The following is a 19,594-nucleotide window of genomic DNA, read 5'->3' on the forward strand; positions in this document are numbered from 1 at the left end:
CAAAGAACAATTTAAAGATATTATGAATTCTTTGCTACCCTTCATTCGAAAGTGAGATCCGTAAGAACTCTACATGAAAATGCGCACAAGCCTTTAAAAAGTGTTCTATGTATTACTTAAAATAGAAGAGGTGAAATACATATTACAACAAATATATGTATTTTAAATGACTTTTGACTTCTTATTTCTGCACCTCAAATATGACCATACTATGCACAATATTAATGATGTTTGTATTGCAATATAATGCTGATTGATAGTCTTATTGAATTCCTCTTTTTAATGATAACGTAGAGAAACCAATAAATTGCATTTCTCATTTTTTTTTCTGCCAGTGACTTGAATTTTTTAGATGACCATGGGTTATGTTCAAGAGCCACCTTCACCTTTATTGAAGCATGGGAGTCCATCCAATTTTTTTATTAAAAAATTATGAATTCAACACAAATTAGTCAATGTTTTTGCCAGTGACATTGAATTTGACCTTGAATCAAAGTTAGAGCTTAATTCAGGTCATAAATCCTATGTATATATACATGTAGAATATAAGCTTCTAATGTTTCTAAGTTACACATGTACAAAGATATTGTCGGAAATGACTGCATTGACGGACAGACTAATGGCCAGACGGACAAGTTGATTGCTGTATTGAACCCCCTCCCCCCCTCAAAAAATAGTTTTCGTTAAAATATTTAAATAAGTTTTTCATTTTACTAAAAAAAATGTAAAGTTTAATAAAAAATCGAAACGAAGAGAATAGAGACTGTATCAAAATTAATGATTGTTTTTACGACAGTAAAAGTTTGGTTAATGACAATAATAGCTAGATATTCAATTCTGAAGGTAACGTTTTTAAAGATGGTTTCCATGGCAACGGAATGTATGATCAGTTTAAAATAATTATATTTTCTCAAAAGTACACTTACGTTAACATATCCCAAGGTATAAATATAGACATTTACTGAAGAAATTATAGATGCAACCACAATTAATTAAAGGTTTATTAAATGACAATAGAAGCTAGATTTTCGGGTCTGAAGGTATACGTTTTTAAAGATGATGTCTTTGGCAACGGAATGTCTTTTCAATCTAAGATATATTTCCTGAGTAATACAGTCACCTTAGCATATCCCAGAGTATAAATATAGACATTCACTGATATTATACATGCTACCAAAATTAAAGTTTTGTTAAATGTCAATAAAAGCCATATTTTAAGGTATGAAGAGATACGTTTTTGAAGATGGTTACCATGGCAACGGAATGCCTGATCAATTTAAAATATATTTTCTTGGTAAAACAGTCACTTTGACATATCCCAAAGTATAAATATAGACATTTACTGAAGACATTATGCTTGGTATCAAAATTAAAGATTGGTTAAATGACAATAGATGCCAGATTCTTAGGTCTGAAGGTATGTGTTTTTCACGACGGTTTCCATGGTAACGAAATGCCTGAACAAATTAAAATATATTTTTTAAGCAACACACTTGCCTTATCACTCCCCATAGTAAATATAAACATTTTCTGAATGGGGGCCTAAAATGGCCCAAACCATATATAGTTCTTTCCTAACATAGCCTATCGAAGTCTTCTTATAATACCAACTTACCAAGAAAATTTCAAGACAGTGATGTTATCACTTTACTCAGAGATGAAATCAATGATGTTTCACTTTACTTTCATCAGAGATGAGCAGTTCTGTCATATTGTAATTTTTGAATTTACCGGGTGGCAGTCGAGCCTATACAAATATTACAATATGACAGTTCCTCCACGGTTCATCATGCACTGAACAATCACTTATTCTCGCCTACATCCACGAAAGCCTGTCCACTTCTCTAACAGTCTAAAGAGAATAAACAATCGCTATTCAAATCAGGGACCTATATACTATTAGTATATAGGTCCCTGTTAATAATTCAAATTAAAAGAATTCAGTTATGCGTCAGGTATAAAGGGAAAACATTCAGTATAATGACTGAAGAGTATTTTGATATTGATCACTGAAGTAACCGATGGGTGATTTATGTTGACGTGAAAAAGGACGATTAAGGAACCTATTTCTCCCTCTCCCTCGATGCTGTGTATGTGGTGGTGGGTTCCACGTTTTCGGGGGGTGAGGATGGGTCCAATTATATACTGTACAGTACATTTGAAATACAGTGTAATTGCAAATTCCAGGGGAGGGGGGTGGACTCCCCGACCCCTCTAGATCCGCGCATGCGATCTTCTTTTTATTTAATATTAACCCTCTCTCTCTCTCTTTTTCCGTGCATGGGGCTCCAAAAAGGTCTTGGAGTGCGGTGACTATTCATCGCATACCGGAATTCTCTATTCCGACCGAATGTGACAAACTAATTTGGCGCCAAAAAACAAAAACAACAATCATGTCTGCCATTCGTAAGAATTTATGCTCACACATAACAGAAGACGTTGCCAGTAAACTTAAATCAGCCGGTATTAAAACAGTTGTGGATTATGTAAGAATGGACATGGAACATCTTGCTCAGGAGACTACAATTCCATACAAGGCATGTACCTCTCAGTCAGTATCAAAACCTACAATCTCAGATTTTCAGATATATTTAACTCTTCTGTCAAAACAGTGGATCAAATTGAGAACTTGTTTTTCACCTGACTGTCAAGTAGTATAACATTGATTTATACATTTTGTAGCTGTTGGCTTACTTTAAGTTGGTGCTTTTTCTTGTATTTTGTTTACGTACAGGATCTTGTACTTATAAGAAGACTTTTACTGGCCCAGTTTTCTACATTCCCAGTGAATTGTGCTGACTTCTACCAGACAACCATTGCCACATCATCCATCCTACCAACACCAGTTAATAAGTAAAGTGGTCATCAAACTATGACATATTGTATCAACATATGAAAAATAATAACACACTGGCGCATGTTAAAAGTGTTTGCGATAAGTTTTTAACAAGTTATATATAATTTCGTGGGAGTGGATCAAAGTCTCAAATTCTCCATAGCAAATGCCTGTTCAAGACAAATCTTATAGTATAAAGAATTTTAAAAAGTTAGTGTGCAGAAATAACATATTTTCTGTGTTGTGAAATTATTTAAATTATGCGCACAATAATAAAAGGATACATGCTATTTTGCAGTGCATGTATATCATTTTTCAAGTCAATTATGGTTTCATTTATAAAAATAAGAGAATGGAAAAAAAAAATATTGCCATTTCGGAAAATTGTCTGCACGTCAGCAGCGTCAGGTTTCCTGCAATATCTAAGGACATCTTTACCGCCAAATGTACAATTTGTCGTAAATTCAGCAAAATTCAAGACTTAAGATTTGCGACTTTTTGTAAAACACAGCCCTGCATTAGATTTAATGGAATCTTTGAGTGGCAGTCCTGTGCAATAAAGATTCTAGTTAAAAATATGGGATTTAATCATAAAGGTCATAACATATTTAAGAGCTCCAACAGCTTTGAAAAGCTAGATGTACAATGTCTCCAAGGGTTTAGGTAGATTTCTGACAGAGTAAAATTCTTTTTAATAAAATATTTTAAATTCTTGATTGAAATATGTGTAGACCTATTAATACTTTAGCAATGATAGGGATGTACTTAAAACCTGATAGTGATATATAGGTATTCAGATTGCTACTAAGAAAATTTTCTTTATACAGTTGAATTTCTTTGTATCTCTAGAAATTATATGGTCTAATAAAACATTTTTGATTTTGATTACTAATTGTCGATTTCATTTTAGGTTAAATGAATTGCTGGATGGTGGATTGTACTCATCAGAAGTTACAGAGGTAGCTGGAGAAATATCCTCAGGTAAAACACAGGTAAATATTATAGAGGGCACTGTAAACTGTATAATACACAAACTGGATTTTGTACCATGAAACCTCTACATTACCATACATATGTATATTTATTATCATTCACATGGACATTTTAAAAGAATAAAACATATTATTATACCTCATTATTATAATTCTATACAACGTGTTATCTGATTGGTTCTAGATTATTACGTGACAGGGCCATAAAACTTCATATTTCCCTGTCGTATTCATGCTTTTCATCATATTCAGCCCCTTTGGAGACCTAGTGTATTTTCCCACAATATATATCATTTGTTGAACGAAAACTCCTGAGAATAATAGTCACAATAGCCTAGTTCACGTCACAGAAATGCTGAAGTGTTTTCAGTAACTTTACGTTAAAATTGAAAGTGAATTTGAGAGCGATGCCAAATTTGAAAGTTTATGTTTATTTTTAAAGTTTTTGCTTGTTTTGGTATAATAAACAATTAATTGCATGAATGTATAATAATTTAAAAACCTGATATATATGGGTATTCAGCGTACCATTTATGCATGATACAGTTAACAGAACAATAAACATTCACATCAAAAAGTTATTAAATTTACATTAGAAAGAAGATGGGCGAACAAAGTGAGTGCCATGCCTATAGTGCAACAAACATGAAGGTGAAAAATTAAATCTCAATTACAACAAATTTTCTTTGATATTTCACCTAAAATTAAAGTATACTTTATGTAAATTCTTCACATTTTGCAAAAATCTCACAAAGATTGAAATTATTTGCCTATAAAATAGCATACGCACACTAAAGAGGACAAAAAGGATCATTTTCTCATACTAACACACAATTTTTCGATATGAGTGTGTCTTCTCTCCATATTTTTGAAAGTTTATCCTCAAAGTTTGCTTAAAAATACACAGTTTTTGGTTAACAAAAACATAAAGAAAGACCCACTATATCTTAGAAATATACTATGTCACTTTTATGACACAACATTCCCATCTTTCCGAGAATTACTTGAAGTCCTTTTAGTCAAGGGTCATATCACAAACATGATCTAAATGCCACCATTCATTAGGAGCTGTGTAGCATAGTGGTTAGAGTGTTAGTCTCATAGGAAAGGATATTCAGGATTTTTATTGCTAGGGTTCGAATAGTCCAAAATATCTGACGTTTTCCAGGCTTTATTTCACGATTTTGATATTTTACATGCCAGGAAAACGTCAGAATCGGCGCCATTACAAAAACTGGAAATTTCACCGTCTCCAACCGGAGCTGATTTTCGATACTTTTCGATACTTGCAAACTGAATTAAATGCCGAACTTACTATTTATCAGTACCACAATGCTAGTACTCACCAATATCAATGAAAAGAAAATATCACTCCACATTTAGATTTGGTCTTGCAAGATTTTAAAATGCACGAAATGAAAAGAAAACTCGACCGTCTGGTAAAATGTTTTCACCAGATTGTATATTTCATAAACAAACCCATATAAACGATGTTGGTGAGTACTAAAGGCATTGTACTATAAATAAGTTGTGAATTCAGCATTTAATTCGGTTTGCAAGTATCGAAAATCAACCCGAGAATGCCGCCTCCAGTTGGAGGCGGCGAATTTCCAGTTTTTATAATGGCGCCGGTTCTGACGTTTTCGTGGCACGTAAAATATCAAAATCGTGAAAAAAGCCTGGAAAACGTCAGATACTTCGGACTAGGGTTCGAACCCCATGAATACCACATTATTTTTTTAATACATGTAACAGAATAATTTTTTCCGAGAAAATTTTCCTCAGAAAAGTTTTGCTTATCACAATTTTATAAATTTCAATAATGAGAATTTTACTCTAAATACTTAATTCACAAATTGATCATGATTTTTATACATCTGAAGCTATAGGCATTCTGTGCACCTTGTTCACCCATCTCCTTAAAACTATATATTATAAACAATTAATTACGGATGAAAAGCTCAAATTATGGAGAGGAATCATTTAAATTATTGAAAACTGCAGAGCAGGGTAAACAGCTCTGATTTCCATATCACACTGGAAACAGTCAAGCCAAAATATGATTATAAAGATTATATTTTTTCCAATCTTCTATTCATGAATCAGAAAATCAAAATAATAAATTTGTGATCAACTGCACAGGTATCATAAGGATACCTTGTACATGTATGTTTATTTATAAAGACAAATTTGTCTCATAGTTTTGCCTAAGTTGCTGTGTTTCCGTGGTTAGTTCAGCAAAGCAGAACATTGTGTACATTGACACGTGTGGCGGGTTTTCTGCAGACAGACTGGCTGGTATCGCTGAATCTCAGTTAGCAGAGGAAGTAGGATAATTACCTTTTTAAAAAAATCACCAGCTTATATCATTGTTATCTGTTCTTAACTTTATTGAAAGTTATGCTTTAACACATTGAATGATTGTTCATGTGTAAGAAATATTCTGTTTACTAGTTCCCTCCATTGTACTTTAATGTATTGATTTAGGTTCATTTTCAGCTTGTAATATGATTTTTATGTTTCTGAAGCATTTAGAGCATATCCTGCAGTCAGTTAAAGTTGTGGCAGCGCATGATATATTCCAACTTATGTCAGCACTGGAAACAGTCAAGGAAAATATGATTAAAAAGGTTGGGTTTTTTTACCAATTTCCTATTCATGAACCAGAAAACCAAAATAATAAATTTTTGATCAATTGTAAAAGCTACTGTCAATTTAATAAATATTAAATAAATATTGCTATACTTTACTACACAGGAAGAGCCATTTTATGATCTGGTGAAGCTGGTCATTGTGGACAGTGTTACAGCAGTTATCTACCCCTCACTGGGTGGACAGCAGATGGATGGTAAGATGATTAACTAACACAAACTTATGTGTATGATTTCATGTACATATGTATTTTTACATACCTTTACATGTATATCTTTTAACCTGATAATTATACAAATGTGCTACTCAATGCACTTAATGACTTAAATATTAAAGGTAAATTTTTTCTATCAGCTTTTAGTCAATAGTGTCATGTGTATGAAATTTTACAAGTATAATTGACGGTCAAAATTTTCATCATGTTTCTTTCACTTAAGAACCCTTTCTACACTGCACACTAAAGAGTTTTAATTCTGTGGTATTTTTCTGCAGTTTTAGTGATCTGCCCTTAGATTTAAATTCAGATAAATTGAAACACTTTATTTGCATGTATTTTCTCCACTGAAGTGAGCAACAATGATTTCTATTCATTGATATTTTATTGTCTTTGAACATTTATCCTGGGGTAAATGCCACATACCATACATGTATATTGAAAATTAAAGAGAAAAGCCCAGTATTTACACCTTTATACAACACAATATTCTCAATGTCCAAAAAACATTTTGCACTGGTGTATAGAGGGCCGTTAAAAAAATCTTGGAGACAAAATTGACCGATTCATTTGTTTTTCCTTCAGCATTCTTCTTTTCTGATGTATGTACACTTCAAACACTAGTCCCAGTAAAAATTTTCTGATAATTCTTTTCAGGACATGGTCTCATGGTTCAGCTTTCTCTGAAAATCAAACGTCTGGCTGCAGACTTCAGTTTAGCTGTACTGGTATGCTTTTTTTTTCCAACAACAACAAAAAAAACCCCTGTTAAGTGACATTACCATGTTGGCATGCAGTCAACAAATCAAATGACAGACAACAGAATGAATTACATGTATAACATAATGGCATGTACAGGCATATACAGCATACAAGACAAAATTCACACAATTCTTTATATTATTAATATTATCAATCATTCTTTTATACTAGTACAACTTCAACATGCTTTTTGGGTGGGGTTGTTACATGCAAATTTGTAAAAGCAAAACAGATCCTTAAGATAGATTTTTATCACAGTTTAAGCTGATTGTCTTTCCATTCTTTTTGGACATGTATTTAATCATTATAAGATTAATGAAATCAATATTCTTTTTCCTGTTTATGGATGCAGATAATCAACAATGTCACAGGGGATGGAAATGTCAGTCTCGGTAAAACCTGGTCACATGTACCACACAACCGTCTGCTTATCTCACATGCCAGGGACCAGAAACCAAATGTTAGAGAGGTTGTGCTGGTGAAAAGTTCAAAGTCGGTAAGATACCTACTACGCATTGGTAAGCCGTTGATAAAGTTAGAAATATTTCACTGTTATATCATTTATTCACTTTTAAATGTTTTAAGCATGCATCTTGTACATGTATTTAACTGATTCTGAAAATTTGTTGACAGGCAGTGGGTAGTAAGATCATGTTAGAAATTACAGAAAAAGGGACTGAAGATATCAAATGAACCTCTTTTTTAACATGCTGCACCACTATGTACATCCAGCATGATAGTATGAGAAGCCAGGCTGCAAGAGAAGCCACTGTAAAATGGAGATTTCTACTAGAGGAGCAGAGGATAGGGAGACTCCCTAGCCTCCTTACATGGAGTGTACTGAATTAGTTACTTTGTGGAAAAATTTCCCTGGTTTACTTACATTTCAGTCGACTGCACTCTTCTGAATGAAAGTGCTTCATTAATCGACCAAGTCACTTTATGCTGTATTTACATTTACATTTACTTACTTTCTATGTTTTGGCATTCAAGATAATGTGCATTTTCTTCTAAATAATTGTTAGATCTTATTGACTTAATTTAAGTGCAGATATTTCTGCCATAGTAATGTCACAATGAATTTCATTTATAGGAATAAATCTTTCTCAAAAGCTAGAATAATACACTTGTTGAAACTATAATGAGCAAGGATTGCATTTCAAATGTGCGGAGTTTTTTAAGTGTACATGAGGCAAAGTGATAAAAAAAAATGGGTGTTAAAATGCAATACAGTCAAACCTCGTTATCTCGAACTCCATGGGACCTAGAAAAAACCTTGAGATATCCGGGGTAAAACACTTAAAGAATAAGGGGTTGGGACTTCAAAATCACTTCGACATATCCATGGTATTCGAGATATCCGTGTTCGAGATACCAAAGTTCAATTGTATATAGATATATCTCATTGTATACTAGTACCACTGTTTGCCCTGCAGTTTTGGATTGATTTTTAATAAAACTTGCACAAAAGTATGCCAAACCAAGGCTGTAATTCTTCTAATCTAATCGACAGACATGCAGCATTGTTCAAGTTGGGGAAGTGGGGGGGGGGGGGGGGGGGGGGGGGGTAGGAAAAAAATTTACAAGATGCACGAAATGTTTTGACAAGCCATAAATAAATATTAAAAAAGAGAGAAAAAATAACCCTAACTCGAATAACATAACTTGTAGAGATTACTCTTGGGGGAAAAAACGAGGCTCCTAACCACCTGCTACTCAGTACTTTAAAGAATATGTAAACTTTGAAAATATTTCAAAATGCTACTTTCCTTACAGTTCTGATTTGATTTCCACATAACTTAGTTTTGAAAACACCAGGGTACATAATTTTATAAAGTAAAATTTTTAGGTCACCTGAGTCACTCAGGTAATCTATTGCTATCTGTTTTTGTCCATCAACATGCTGGTGTGTGTAGAGCATCGTGTAAACTTTTCACATTTTATATTTATGATTTCTCAAGAACCACTGGGCTAATTTCAATCAAACTTGCCACAAAGTAACTTTGGGTAAAGGGGATTCAAGTTTGTTCAAAGGAAGGACAGTACCTCCTTCCAAAGGGAGATAATTAAGAAAAGGCATAAAAAGGTGGGGTCATTTAAATATCTTCTCAAGAACCACTGATCCAGAATAGTTGAAACTAAGATAGCTTCCTGACATAGTGTAGATTCAAGTTTTTGTTCAAATCATAGCCCCAGGAGGTAGGGAGGGACCACAGAAGCAGATCAAATTTTACATTGAAACATATAGGAAAAGCTCTTAAAATCTTCTCAAGAACAGCAGGGGCATAATTGGTCATATTAATATGGAAATATCCTCAGGTAGTGCTGATTCAAGTTTGTTCAAGTCATGGGCCTGGGGATAGGGTGGAGCCACCATACTGGATAAAAGTTTAGAATGGGAATATAGGAAAAATAAATCTTTAAGAGGGCTGGGTGGTTGTGGCCATTTTCAGACTATATTGATCTCCTTTAGAAGAAGAGCTCCATATAAAGATATACAAAAATGATCAAATTTTAAAACTTGAATGTATGAAATTTTTCTTTGCCAAATGATAGTTGATAGCTTAAGATATCTTATCTAAAAAATTAAGTTATATCTGATGGTTAATTTGTTGACCCCCCAGCCTCCTTAAAAATCTTTTCAAGAGCAGCATAACCATTATTAGTCATATTAATATATGCAAGCATGCTCAGGTAATGCAGAGTGGGGCTACAATTTAGGATCTCAGTTTTATACAGGAATATATAGGGGAAAAAATCTGTAGAAATTTTCCTCTGAAGAATAGCAGGGCCATGATAAGTCACTTTGATATGCAAGCATCTTCCGACAGCAGATTCATGTTTGTTCAAATCATGGTACGCAGGGGTTGGGTGGGGCCAGAACAGAGGGTCAGATTTTTATGTGCAAATAAATAGAAACTAGAGTGTTCCAAGGAATGTCGCCTGCTTTATAACATTAAAAGTGTGAAATAAATCTGAGAAAAGTATTTGTTACTGAACTATAGTTCATGCATTTGCCTGCAAAAAAAAAAAAAAAAAAACAAAACTTGTGCAGATAGTAGGGATGACAATCATATGAAAATAAGATTCCCTAACCATCAGAGCTGAAAGGAGTAATGAAATCGCTTGATAATTCATGCATTTGCACCCCCCCCCCCCCAAAAAAAAATACACAGTATGACTGATATAGATTCCGACAATCAAAGAAACATGATTCTCCAAGTCTCGAAGCTGAAATGAATGATAAAAAATACATGAAGGGCCACACTGTATACTAGGGTGGGGCCACTTTGGGGAATCGAAGTTTTACAAAGGAATACTTAGGAAAAATCTTTTAAAATTCTAAAGAAGAGCAAAGTCATGATTAGCCATATTTACGAGGAAGCATCCTCTGGAAGTGTAGATTCAATTTTGTCCAAATCATGACCGCTAAGGGTAGGGTGGGGACACTATGGACAATAAAGTTTTAAAGAGGAATACATAGATAAAAATCTTTAAAATTCTTTTCAAGAACAACAATGTCATGATTAGTCAAATTTACATGGAAACATCCTCAGATAGTGTAGATTCAGGTTTGTCCAAATCATGACCCGCAAAGGTAAGGTGAGGCCACTATGGGCAATCAAAGTTTTAAATAGGAATACATAGAAAAAATCTTTAAAATTTTTCTTCTCAAGAACAGCAATGTCATGATTAGTCAAATTCATATGGAAGCATCCTCAGGTAATGTAGATTCAGGTTTGTTCAAATCATGACCCCTTGGGGTAATGTGTGGCCACTATGGGCAATCAAAGTTTTACATAGGAAAACATATAAAAAAAAATCTTTAAAATTCTTCTTCTCAAGAAAAGCAAGGGTATGATTAGTCATATCCTCAAGGAGTGTAGATTCAAGTTTGTCCAAATCATGACCCCCAAGGTAATAATAATACATAAAAAATCTTTAAATTTTTCTTCTCAAGAAAGTGAAGTATTTGTTAGTTATATATATACTGAAGCATCTTCAGGCTGTGTAGATTCTAATTTGTTCAAATCATGTCCTCCAGGGGTAGGATTGGGCCAATGGCCAATGTAAGTTTTGCATAAGAATATATAGGAAAAATCTTTTAAAGTCTTCTTCAGAACAGCAACTGTGAAAATGAAAGCCCTAGCACCAACCATTTAAAAGTTATGAGAAAAGTTAAAGTTTTTGCGGACAAACAGACAGGCAGACAGACCAAAAACTATATGCCCCCGAATCTTCGATTACTAGGGGAGCATAAAAATATTTATCTTAAGGACACCTAGTGGGAAAACTGAATTTATGCAGGCCCGTAGGAAGCAATTTCAGATGGGGGGCATACATTTTTAGTTGGGGAGGGGGGGGCACTATCAACTACTAAAAATTCCTTGACAAGCAAAAAAAGGTCATCAGACGTTATTATGAGGGGGCACAAGCATTTAGTAGCTATGTTTTCTGTAGTATTCTATATATCGACGAGATTATTAGGGGGGCACCCTCCCCTCTGTTCCTACGGCCATATTATGATTACTGTGACTGCATTATAACCCTTTACCAAATTTGGAAAATTCATGTCCCCTGGGACCATCATTCTGGCTCCAGAGTGGGGCTAAGTTGGTCATTTATTGAAAAAGCATTAAAAAACAGAAAATCTGTGTGTTCACTCATGGACGTCTAGCAGACAAACTGTTTATAGGATTGTCTATATAAATTATTTTGTTCATTTAATCTAAAACAAAAACGAATCAAACACTTTTACCTCACCTGAGCCAAAGGCTTAAGTGAGCTTTTCTGATCAAAGAGTGTTCGACGTCCGTCATCTGTACACTTTTCACATTTTTGATTTCTTTTCCAGAACCACTGGGCCAATTTCAATCAAACTTGCCACAAAGCATCCTAGGGTGAAGGGGATTTAAGTTTGTTCACATGAATTGCCAGGCTCTCTTTCAAGGGGAGATAATTAAGAATGCATGAAAATTTGGTGGCATCTTTTAAAAATCTTCTCAAGAACCACTGGCAAGAAAAGATGAAACATATGTGAAAGCTTCATTGCATACTCTAGATTCAAGTTTGTTCCTATCATACCCCCAGGGGTAGGGCCGGGCCACAAGATGGGGTCAAAATTTACATAGAAATATATAGGAAATGTCTTTAAAAATCTTCTACTCAAAAACAGCAAAGCCATGATTAGTCATATTATTATAGAAGTATCTTCAGGTAGTGTAGATTCAAGTTTGTTCCAATTATGACCCCCTGGGGGTAGGGCAGGGTCTCAACAGGGGATCAAAGTTTCATCATTTTTTAGATTCATTCAAATTAATTTATAGATTCACTGCTTATAATTCAGTTTTTTTTTCAAATACGTACTCTATATTTAACAAACTAGATAAATTGTGCACGGAATTGACATGCCGACAGCTGCGTAGAAATATATCGATTGGAAATGTACACGATTTCTCGACAAGTATATAGTACACTACGCGGGTATAATTCTCTAAAAAAAAGTTTAAAAATAAGGAATCTCCATTTTAATATTGTCTCATTAATATCAATTGCGTAAGTTATGAAAATCTGCATGTGCTATTTTCAAAGCGATAGCAGAAAGACATTGCCAGTAACACGTCAAGAGGAGTGCCCAGGAAAATTAGAAAGAGATGTCTTCAGTTCAATTCAAATTCTTGAAGTAAAGTTACTTGATGGTACATATTAGTACATGTACGACTTGATTGTCAATAACCACCCCTCCCCTTTAAAGAAAAATAATATGAAATGATAGTTTTGCTATGAAAATATACGAAATTGTGGTTTTTTTGTTATTTGTGAGCTCATTACGCAAAAACACCTGTTTCTTTACAGAGTTATCCCCCCTTGAATTCCCGGAATTGTCCAAGGATGACAATTATACCACTTAACAATTTGCTTGATTATTTTTCTTTTTTTCAATGAAACTAGATTTATATTAAATTGTATTTCTTATATTAAGAGAATATGAATAAAATATTTCTTTAAAATTATACAAGGGAGGAAAAGAAACGATTTATAGAGACTTGATTTAAATCAGTCATGAGAAGAACTGAATCATTATTTCTGGGAGAGTGTTGGTATATATAATTATGTCTTTCTCTATATCATATTATATTTACATTTCTTTGTCCGAGATAAAACTTAAAATAATAAAAATACTTCATCTCTACATAAAGCTACTGGTTCATCGATAGGCGTGGTTAAAAAAATAACGTGTGGGGCGGGACAGAGACAGAAGTAGGTGGGGCTTGGAGCACGTACATTGTAAATTTACGGAATCAAGAGCATGTAAATATAAGGAATAACTATAAGATTTTTTTTTTGTTTTATGACGATGATCAAGCAATTGGCTCGTTTGCTTTTTTTTTTTTTTTTTTTGCTTGTCAGATTTTTTTGGGGGAAGTCCCCCCCCCCCCTTTTGAAATCGTTGCTACGGGCCTGCCCTAAAAGAATAGCCGAAAACACCGAAGTAACTGCAGACCTACAAATGTGGCTGTGAAAAGAAATTTGAAAATGTCTAATGTGAGCTGGAGAAGATCAAAAGTTTTTAGAAACCAATAAAAACATATGTGGTGTCATAAACAATATTTTTCTAAGTTTATCATTTATGTCGAAATCAAATTCTTTCTATTCATTGTCACATAGTTCACGTGTATAGCAACTTTCCAATTCTAATTCAACACCTTCGGTAATTGAATCGTTTATATTCTGGTCTTTCTCAAGTTGTTCAATTTAAAAAAAACCTTGGTCTTCGACTGAAAGGTGAAATCATTATCTTTAATCTATAAAATTGTTACTAGCTTGCACAATAGTGTGCACACCGAATCCCCTAAACCAGTATTATATTGAGTATAAATGCGTCATTTCAGATTATTACAGAGTTCGTCCGTCCGTCTATTTCGGTACGCCGGTATCTTGAAAGAAACTCTATAGCAAATAATTATAATGTCTTTATAAGAATATACACAATATTGAAAACAAACAACGTAATGATGCTGTAATAATCATTGTACATGTAGATTAACTACTAATAAATAAAATATAGAACACACTTGTCAGAATTGAAACAGTTTAACAAAATATGTGTCAAATAGTTCATATGCTTTCCACATAGGAATTGCTGCAAGATTTGTATATGCGTTATGGTCTTTTATAATTATATAAATGTTTCAGATTCCTTGGTTTCTTTAGATTTTTTCCCAAGTGACTCTCGATACTTGTCTTCTAATAGTTTCCGATTTATTTTACGTGTTTTCAAAAGAAACATACAGGTCAGAATGAGCGCCACAGAGAGGAATCCTATTATAATTCCCAAAACAGCTAAAGCAGCACCATCACCTAAAACACAAATCAAATGCACATTGTTTATAGCAGTTTTGATTCAAGCATCTCCATTACTAACTACTTCAAAAGATACTAGTATATGGATTGAAGAAATTCTTCAATGAAAACACTTACTATTTGATGGTACTGAAGGGATCCTGGCAGCTGTTTGTTGTGACACTTTGAAAGGACTATCATTACTGAAACTATGGCAGGTCGGTAGTCCGTTGGGTAAATTTTTTATATTTTCAAATGATTCATTCAGCATTAGAGCCATTCCTTTGATCATGTGCGGATCGATGTGACAATGCATAAACCAGACACCTGGGTTGGTGGCTCTTATTCGGATGACGGTGTATCCTCCTTGAGGAGTTATAACGGTGTCTTTGCGAACGGGGTCTAAATTGTTGATCCCTGGGATCGTTTTATAGTTATTCCAGGACGGATCTCTCCATCTAGCGTTATTACATTGACTCTCGTTGTTAGGTTTACTCTCACTACATTGGATATCTTCATTGGGAATCATATCCTTGCCATCCAAGGAAAAAGAAGGAAATCCCATTTTCAAAACCTCAAATGTATGACCATGCATAGGCACCGGATGTGTTCTGGACATTCCTGTACCAAAATTAGATAGAATCATGATGTTCTCGGATCCTGATTTGAGATTTAGTGAATGTGAGCATTCACAAGATGACTCATCATCACATCCCGAGCATGTTGTGTCCAGCTCAGAAGGCTGTGAAAGAGCGGAAACAGTGGGCCAAATAAATTTTCGACCATTAATAGATGATTGTTCAGGAAAACCAAAGTTCAAGAAATGAGTGTAAACTTCGTCTGTTCTTTCCACTAGAAGTGAATCAAATTCAAATCCGGAATTAGGATTCCTTGATTGAAGTTTAGAGACTGGAAGACAAAGAAAATCTGGGTGATGGGGATATTCTTTGAAAGGGCAGTTGAGAATTATTTCATATTGTCTATTTAATGTGTAATTTCGTAAGGACTGGCTATTACTTACGTTGATATAACCGAGACCCACAGGCGTATCGAGGATTTGGAGTGCCCTCCCCTGAAGGAGGTGCACTGTTATGTTGTAAGTTCCCTCACTTGCATACCGCAGATCTAGCTGGAAATCATATCTTTCTGCAGGGTATATGATAATTCTGTCGACTGTTGTTTCTACAATTTGATAGCCATCCGTCTCTTTCACAATAAGGCGTAAGCCAGGTACAGAAAAAAGAAGTGTTTCTTCTGATCCTACTCCTATCAGTCGGAATACATGATTGTCTCCCTTATCAACGCGAAAACTTTCGAGTGGTGCCATGTTGCTGCCGAACTCACTTCTTCCATTTATTAAAATTGAAATGCTATCTTTTTTCCTCCCCTTTGTGTTTGCCAAAAGCAATGTTATTGGGTCATACAAATGATTCCATTCCATTAGCTGAATAATGTGTTGCTGTTGAATCGGTATATTATTTTCCCTCTTTAAAACAATGAAGGCCCCATACAAACCCATATCTCTTTGGTTGCCCATGTGGGAATGATACCAATAAGTACCAGTAAAACGAGGCTGAAACGTGTAGTTAAAAGACTGTCCCGGTAAAATAGGACATTGGGTCACAAAAGCTACTCCATCCATGGCAGCCCAGCCAAGCTGGTCTATCCCATGCCAGTGAATGGTGACGCCTTCGTTTATCAAGTTGTTCTTTACTATGATGGTAATCGTCTGATTCTGGTAGAGAAAGATTGGGGGTCCTGGCATAGTTCCGTTCACAGTAATGAGCGGTCTTGTTGTATTCCAACCATCAGCAGTTATTACTTTTATTAGATCAACAGCCTTCTCTCCGTCTACTGGATACAATGATCTATTTTTGGCATAGACCAGTCCCTCAGACGGATCAATCATTGTAAAGGCGTTTTCAACTATTAGAGACGTCATACAGTAAGCGTTTTTATCACAGACGAATCCTTCTGTGGGAATAGGTATTACCAGAATGATGAATAGTGGATGTGGATTCTGTAAAGGAAAAAAAAAACATGATAGGGATAAATTGTAACTATATCATATTTGGACCAAGCAACGAATGAGATTCAGAGAAAGGAAAATAATGTATATTTTTAAAAACATATTTAAAATCTTGTCAGATTTCTTATGTAAATTTGGTATGAAACTGAACCAAGAAAAGAGAATGGACAAAAAATAAGAAAATTCGTTGGGCAAGGAATTAAAATGTACATTTAATCTTTGTTAAAAATCATTGCAAACCTTGCATTGTCAATGAGATGTGAGTAATATTGGAGGAAGACAAAGAACACTAGGACATTGCAAAGCAACGTGGCAAACCACGGTTTTGAGTCCACAAGCTCCCTCTGTGATAGAGAGAATTGATGTGAATCACCCGTGGATTACCGACGATGATTGCAAAGAGAAAACCCGGTTTCTAGAATGTTCCTTTATTGATTAAATTGATTAAGATTGTACCAGATTTCGTACGTATTTGGTGAGTGAAAATAGACATTAGTATCTAATTGATAGATATTTGATTTTTATGCCCCCGTATCGAAGATTCGGGGGTATATAGTTTTTGCCCTGTCCCTCCGTCTAGTTGTCTGTCTGTTTATCTGTTTGTCTGTTTGTCCGCAAAAACTTTAACATTGCTCATAACTTTTGGTTGGTTAGAGCTATGGCTTTCATATTTCTTGTGTATTCCTTGTGACAAGTCCTCTCTTTGGGTACCATCATATTTGAACTTTTGACCTTGACCTTGGAGTTTGACCCAGTTTTGCAAAATTTTACTTTAACCTTTGCCATAACTTTTGAACAGTTAGGGCTAGGGCTTTCATACTTCATATATGTAATCCTTGTGACAAGGCCTTCCTTTGGATACCAACAATTATAGCCCTTTGACCTTGACCTTGGTGTTTGACCTACTTTTGGAAAACTTTAACCTTGGCCATATCTTTTGAACGGTTTGTTTGTTTGTATGTTGTTTAACGTCCCTCTCGAGAATTTTTCACTCATATGGAGACGCCACCACTTGCCGGTGGAGAGCTGCAAATTTTGTCCTATACTCGGCACTAACGGCCATTGAGCAGTGATCTTTTTCGTGCCAGCACCTACTGCGACACGGGACCTCGGTTTATACGGTCTCATCCGTAGGACCGGTCTCCACGTCCCACAGTGGGATTCGAACCCGCGACGTAAGGATCAACTCCTTACGCCGCGACTCTAGAGCAGACGATCTAACCACTGCGCCACGCGGGCGACCCTTGAACGGTTTGTGTTAGGGCTTTCATATTTTACATGTGTATTTCTTGTGAGAAGGCCTTTCTTTGGTCACCATTAATTTTGACCATTTGACCTTGACCTTGATGTTTGACTTTCTTTTGAAAAACTTTAACATTTTTCATATCTTTTCAATGGTTCCTGCTAGGGCTTTCATATTTCACAGGTATATTCCTCGGGACAAGACCTTACTTTGGGTACCAACATATTTGATTTGCAATTGAGAAAGTTTAACCTTCGCTTTAAGTTGCCATACGAGGGCATCAGTGTTTCACAAACACATCTTATTCTAAGTGACTTTAGGTTAGGCTGTGATCTATTCTTCTAAGAAACGTATATATATATATATACACACACACACACATATTCCAAATGTGATCCAGAAATAGGGTTATAGTATCTGTGAGGTAAATATATAAGAAATTTGACTTTTTTATGTATGAAAATTGTGGTTATAACGTTATACACACCTAATACTAGACATGTAATTCTTCCTTTAATAATTCAAAACTCTTAGGTGTTGGGGAAACTTTTTTTCGAAAAAAAATAAATAAATACACGTACGTTTAATGCTTTTCAGACAAAGAGGGTGTTGCAGAAACTCGTGATTATTCCCTAAATCGAGAAGGACATTTAAATACCCACGACGCATGAAGAATTATCTCTAAATATAGATAATGCGTAGATGACTATTTATACGACGGGTATGTCCAGCTTGTTATAACAAAACATTTCACATTTTTACGTTTATTTCATGCATAGTTTTTTTTTAAACATAGACTAGCGATCTGTAAGTAAACTTTTTTCACATCTATAGTCACTGACAAGTGCATCTCGCACATTTTGAAAGATGTACTGTAGACAGCGTGCGTTAATATTTTTCTGTTTGTTTTTTTTTTTTTTCAATATATAAAAATGTGTCCAATAATCACGCTGTTGATGCAATATCCAAGAAATTCCATTACATGAGTCATTTCAATTTAGTTGCTTCAAGTCAAATCTGAGTCACTAATTAACAAAAAAATATTGGAACGAAATGCATATGAAAAAATCAAATTATTTAAAATGATAGTACTTTATTTTTTAAGACATCGCCACTAAATAATAACATTAAATATATGTCTTATTAGTTTTAGATCACAATATCAAGGAAAACAATTTAATTCTGCATGCATTTAAAATATTACCCATTAACTTTCTGACATTCTCTCCCTCTCTCTCTCAAGAGAGATGTTACATTGTACTTCCATTTTATAAGAAAAAAAATATGTATATATTAATACCAGCCATTCCAGGATTCGAACCCATTCTCAGGTAAAAGAATCTTTGCATAGAGTCCACACGCTTTACCTCTAGACAAGCTCCGACGATGAAGCATCATGTTCTATTTTATGTGCACATTTTGCATTTCGGATGGATAATTTTTCTTCGATTTTTGTGATTTTCAAAAATATGCGTCTTTGAAACAAAAATCGGAAATAGCAGTTTTGAAGAAAAATCCGGTC

At 34.6% G+C, this 19,594-nt stretch overlaps 2 protein-coding genes across 2 annotated transcripts; one reads left to right on the top strand and one right to left on the bottom strand.

The window, feature by feature from the left end:
* The first annotated feature begins 2,378 nt into the window (after nt 1-2,378).
* LOC133205137 (DNA repair protein RAD51 homolog 4-like) lies at nt 2,379-8,214 on the top strand. Its single transcript, XM_061340880.1, has 9 exons — nt 2,379-2,537; nt 2,735-2,853; nt 3,747-3,828; nt 6,030-6,155; nt 6,357-6,458; nt 6,586-6,676; nt 7,352-7,422; nt 7,809-7,952; nt 8,090-8,214. The coding sequence occupies exons 1-9, from the start codon at nt 2,394-2,396 to the stop codon at nt 8,147-8,149; spliced, it is 939 nt and encodes a 312-aa protein (XP_061196864.1). The 5' UTR covers nt 2,379-2,393; the 3' UTR covers nt 8,150-8,214.
* Nucleotides 8,215-14,636: 6,422 nt separating this feature from the next.
* On the bottom strand, nt 14,637-16,795 carry LOC133204600 (uncharacterized). Its single transcript, XM_061340353.1, has 2 exons — nt 14,939-16,795; nt 14,637-14,818 (listed from the first exon to the last, which is right to left on the bottom strand). The coding sequence occupies exons 1-2, from the start codon at nt 16,740-16,742 to the stop codon at nt 14,637-14,639; spliced, it is 1,986 nt and encodes a 661-aa protein (XP_061196337.1). The 5' UTR covers nt 16,743-16,795.
* Nucleotides 16,796-19,594: the final 2,799 nt, after the last annotated feature.

This window comes from Saccostrea echinata, unplaced genomic scaffold, assembly GCF_033153115.1.
Source record: "Saccostrea echinata isolate AGI-Se365-2 ecotype Australia unplaced genomic scaffold, CSIRO_AGI_Sech_v1 ptg000054l, whole genome shotgun sequence".
Lineage (NCBI taxonomy): Eukaryota > Metazoa > Mollusca > Bivalvia > Ostreida > Ostreidae > Saccostrea > Saccostrea echinata.

Excerpts from the sequence above, each read along its gene's own strand:
- LOC133205137 (XM_061340880.1), top strand. The coding sequence starts at position 2,394 with ATGTCTGCCATTCGTAAGAATTTATGCTCACACATAACAGAAGACGTT. Across the intron at positions 6,156-6,356 it reads AATCTCAGTTAGCAGAGGAA|CATTTAGAGCATATCCTGCA; the intron begins GTAGGATAATTA and ends ATGTTTCTGAAG. Across the intron at positions 6,677-7,351 it reads GGGTGGACAGCAGATGGATG|GACATGGTCTCATGGTTCAG; the intron begins GTAAGATGATTA and ends AATTCTTTTCAG.
- LOC133204600 (XM_061340353.1), bottom strand. The coding sequence starts at position 16,742 with ATGACGTCTCTAATAGTTGAAAACGCCTTTACAATGATTGATCCGTCT. Across the intron at positions 14,819-14,938 it reads CCCTTCAGTACCATCAAATA|GTGATGGTGCTGCTTTAGCT; the intron begins GTAAGTGTTTTC and ends TTTGTGTTTTAG.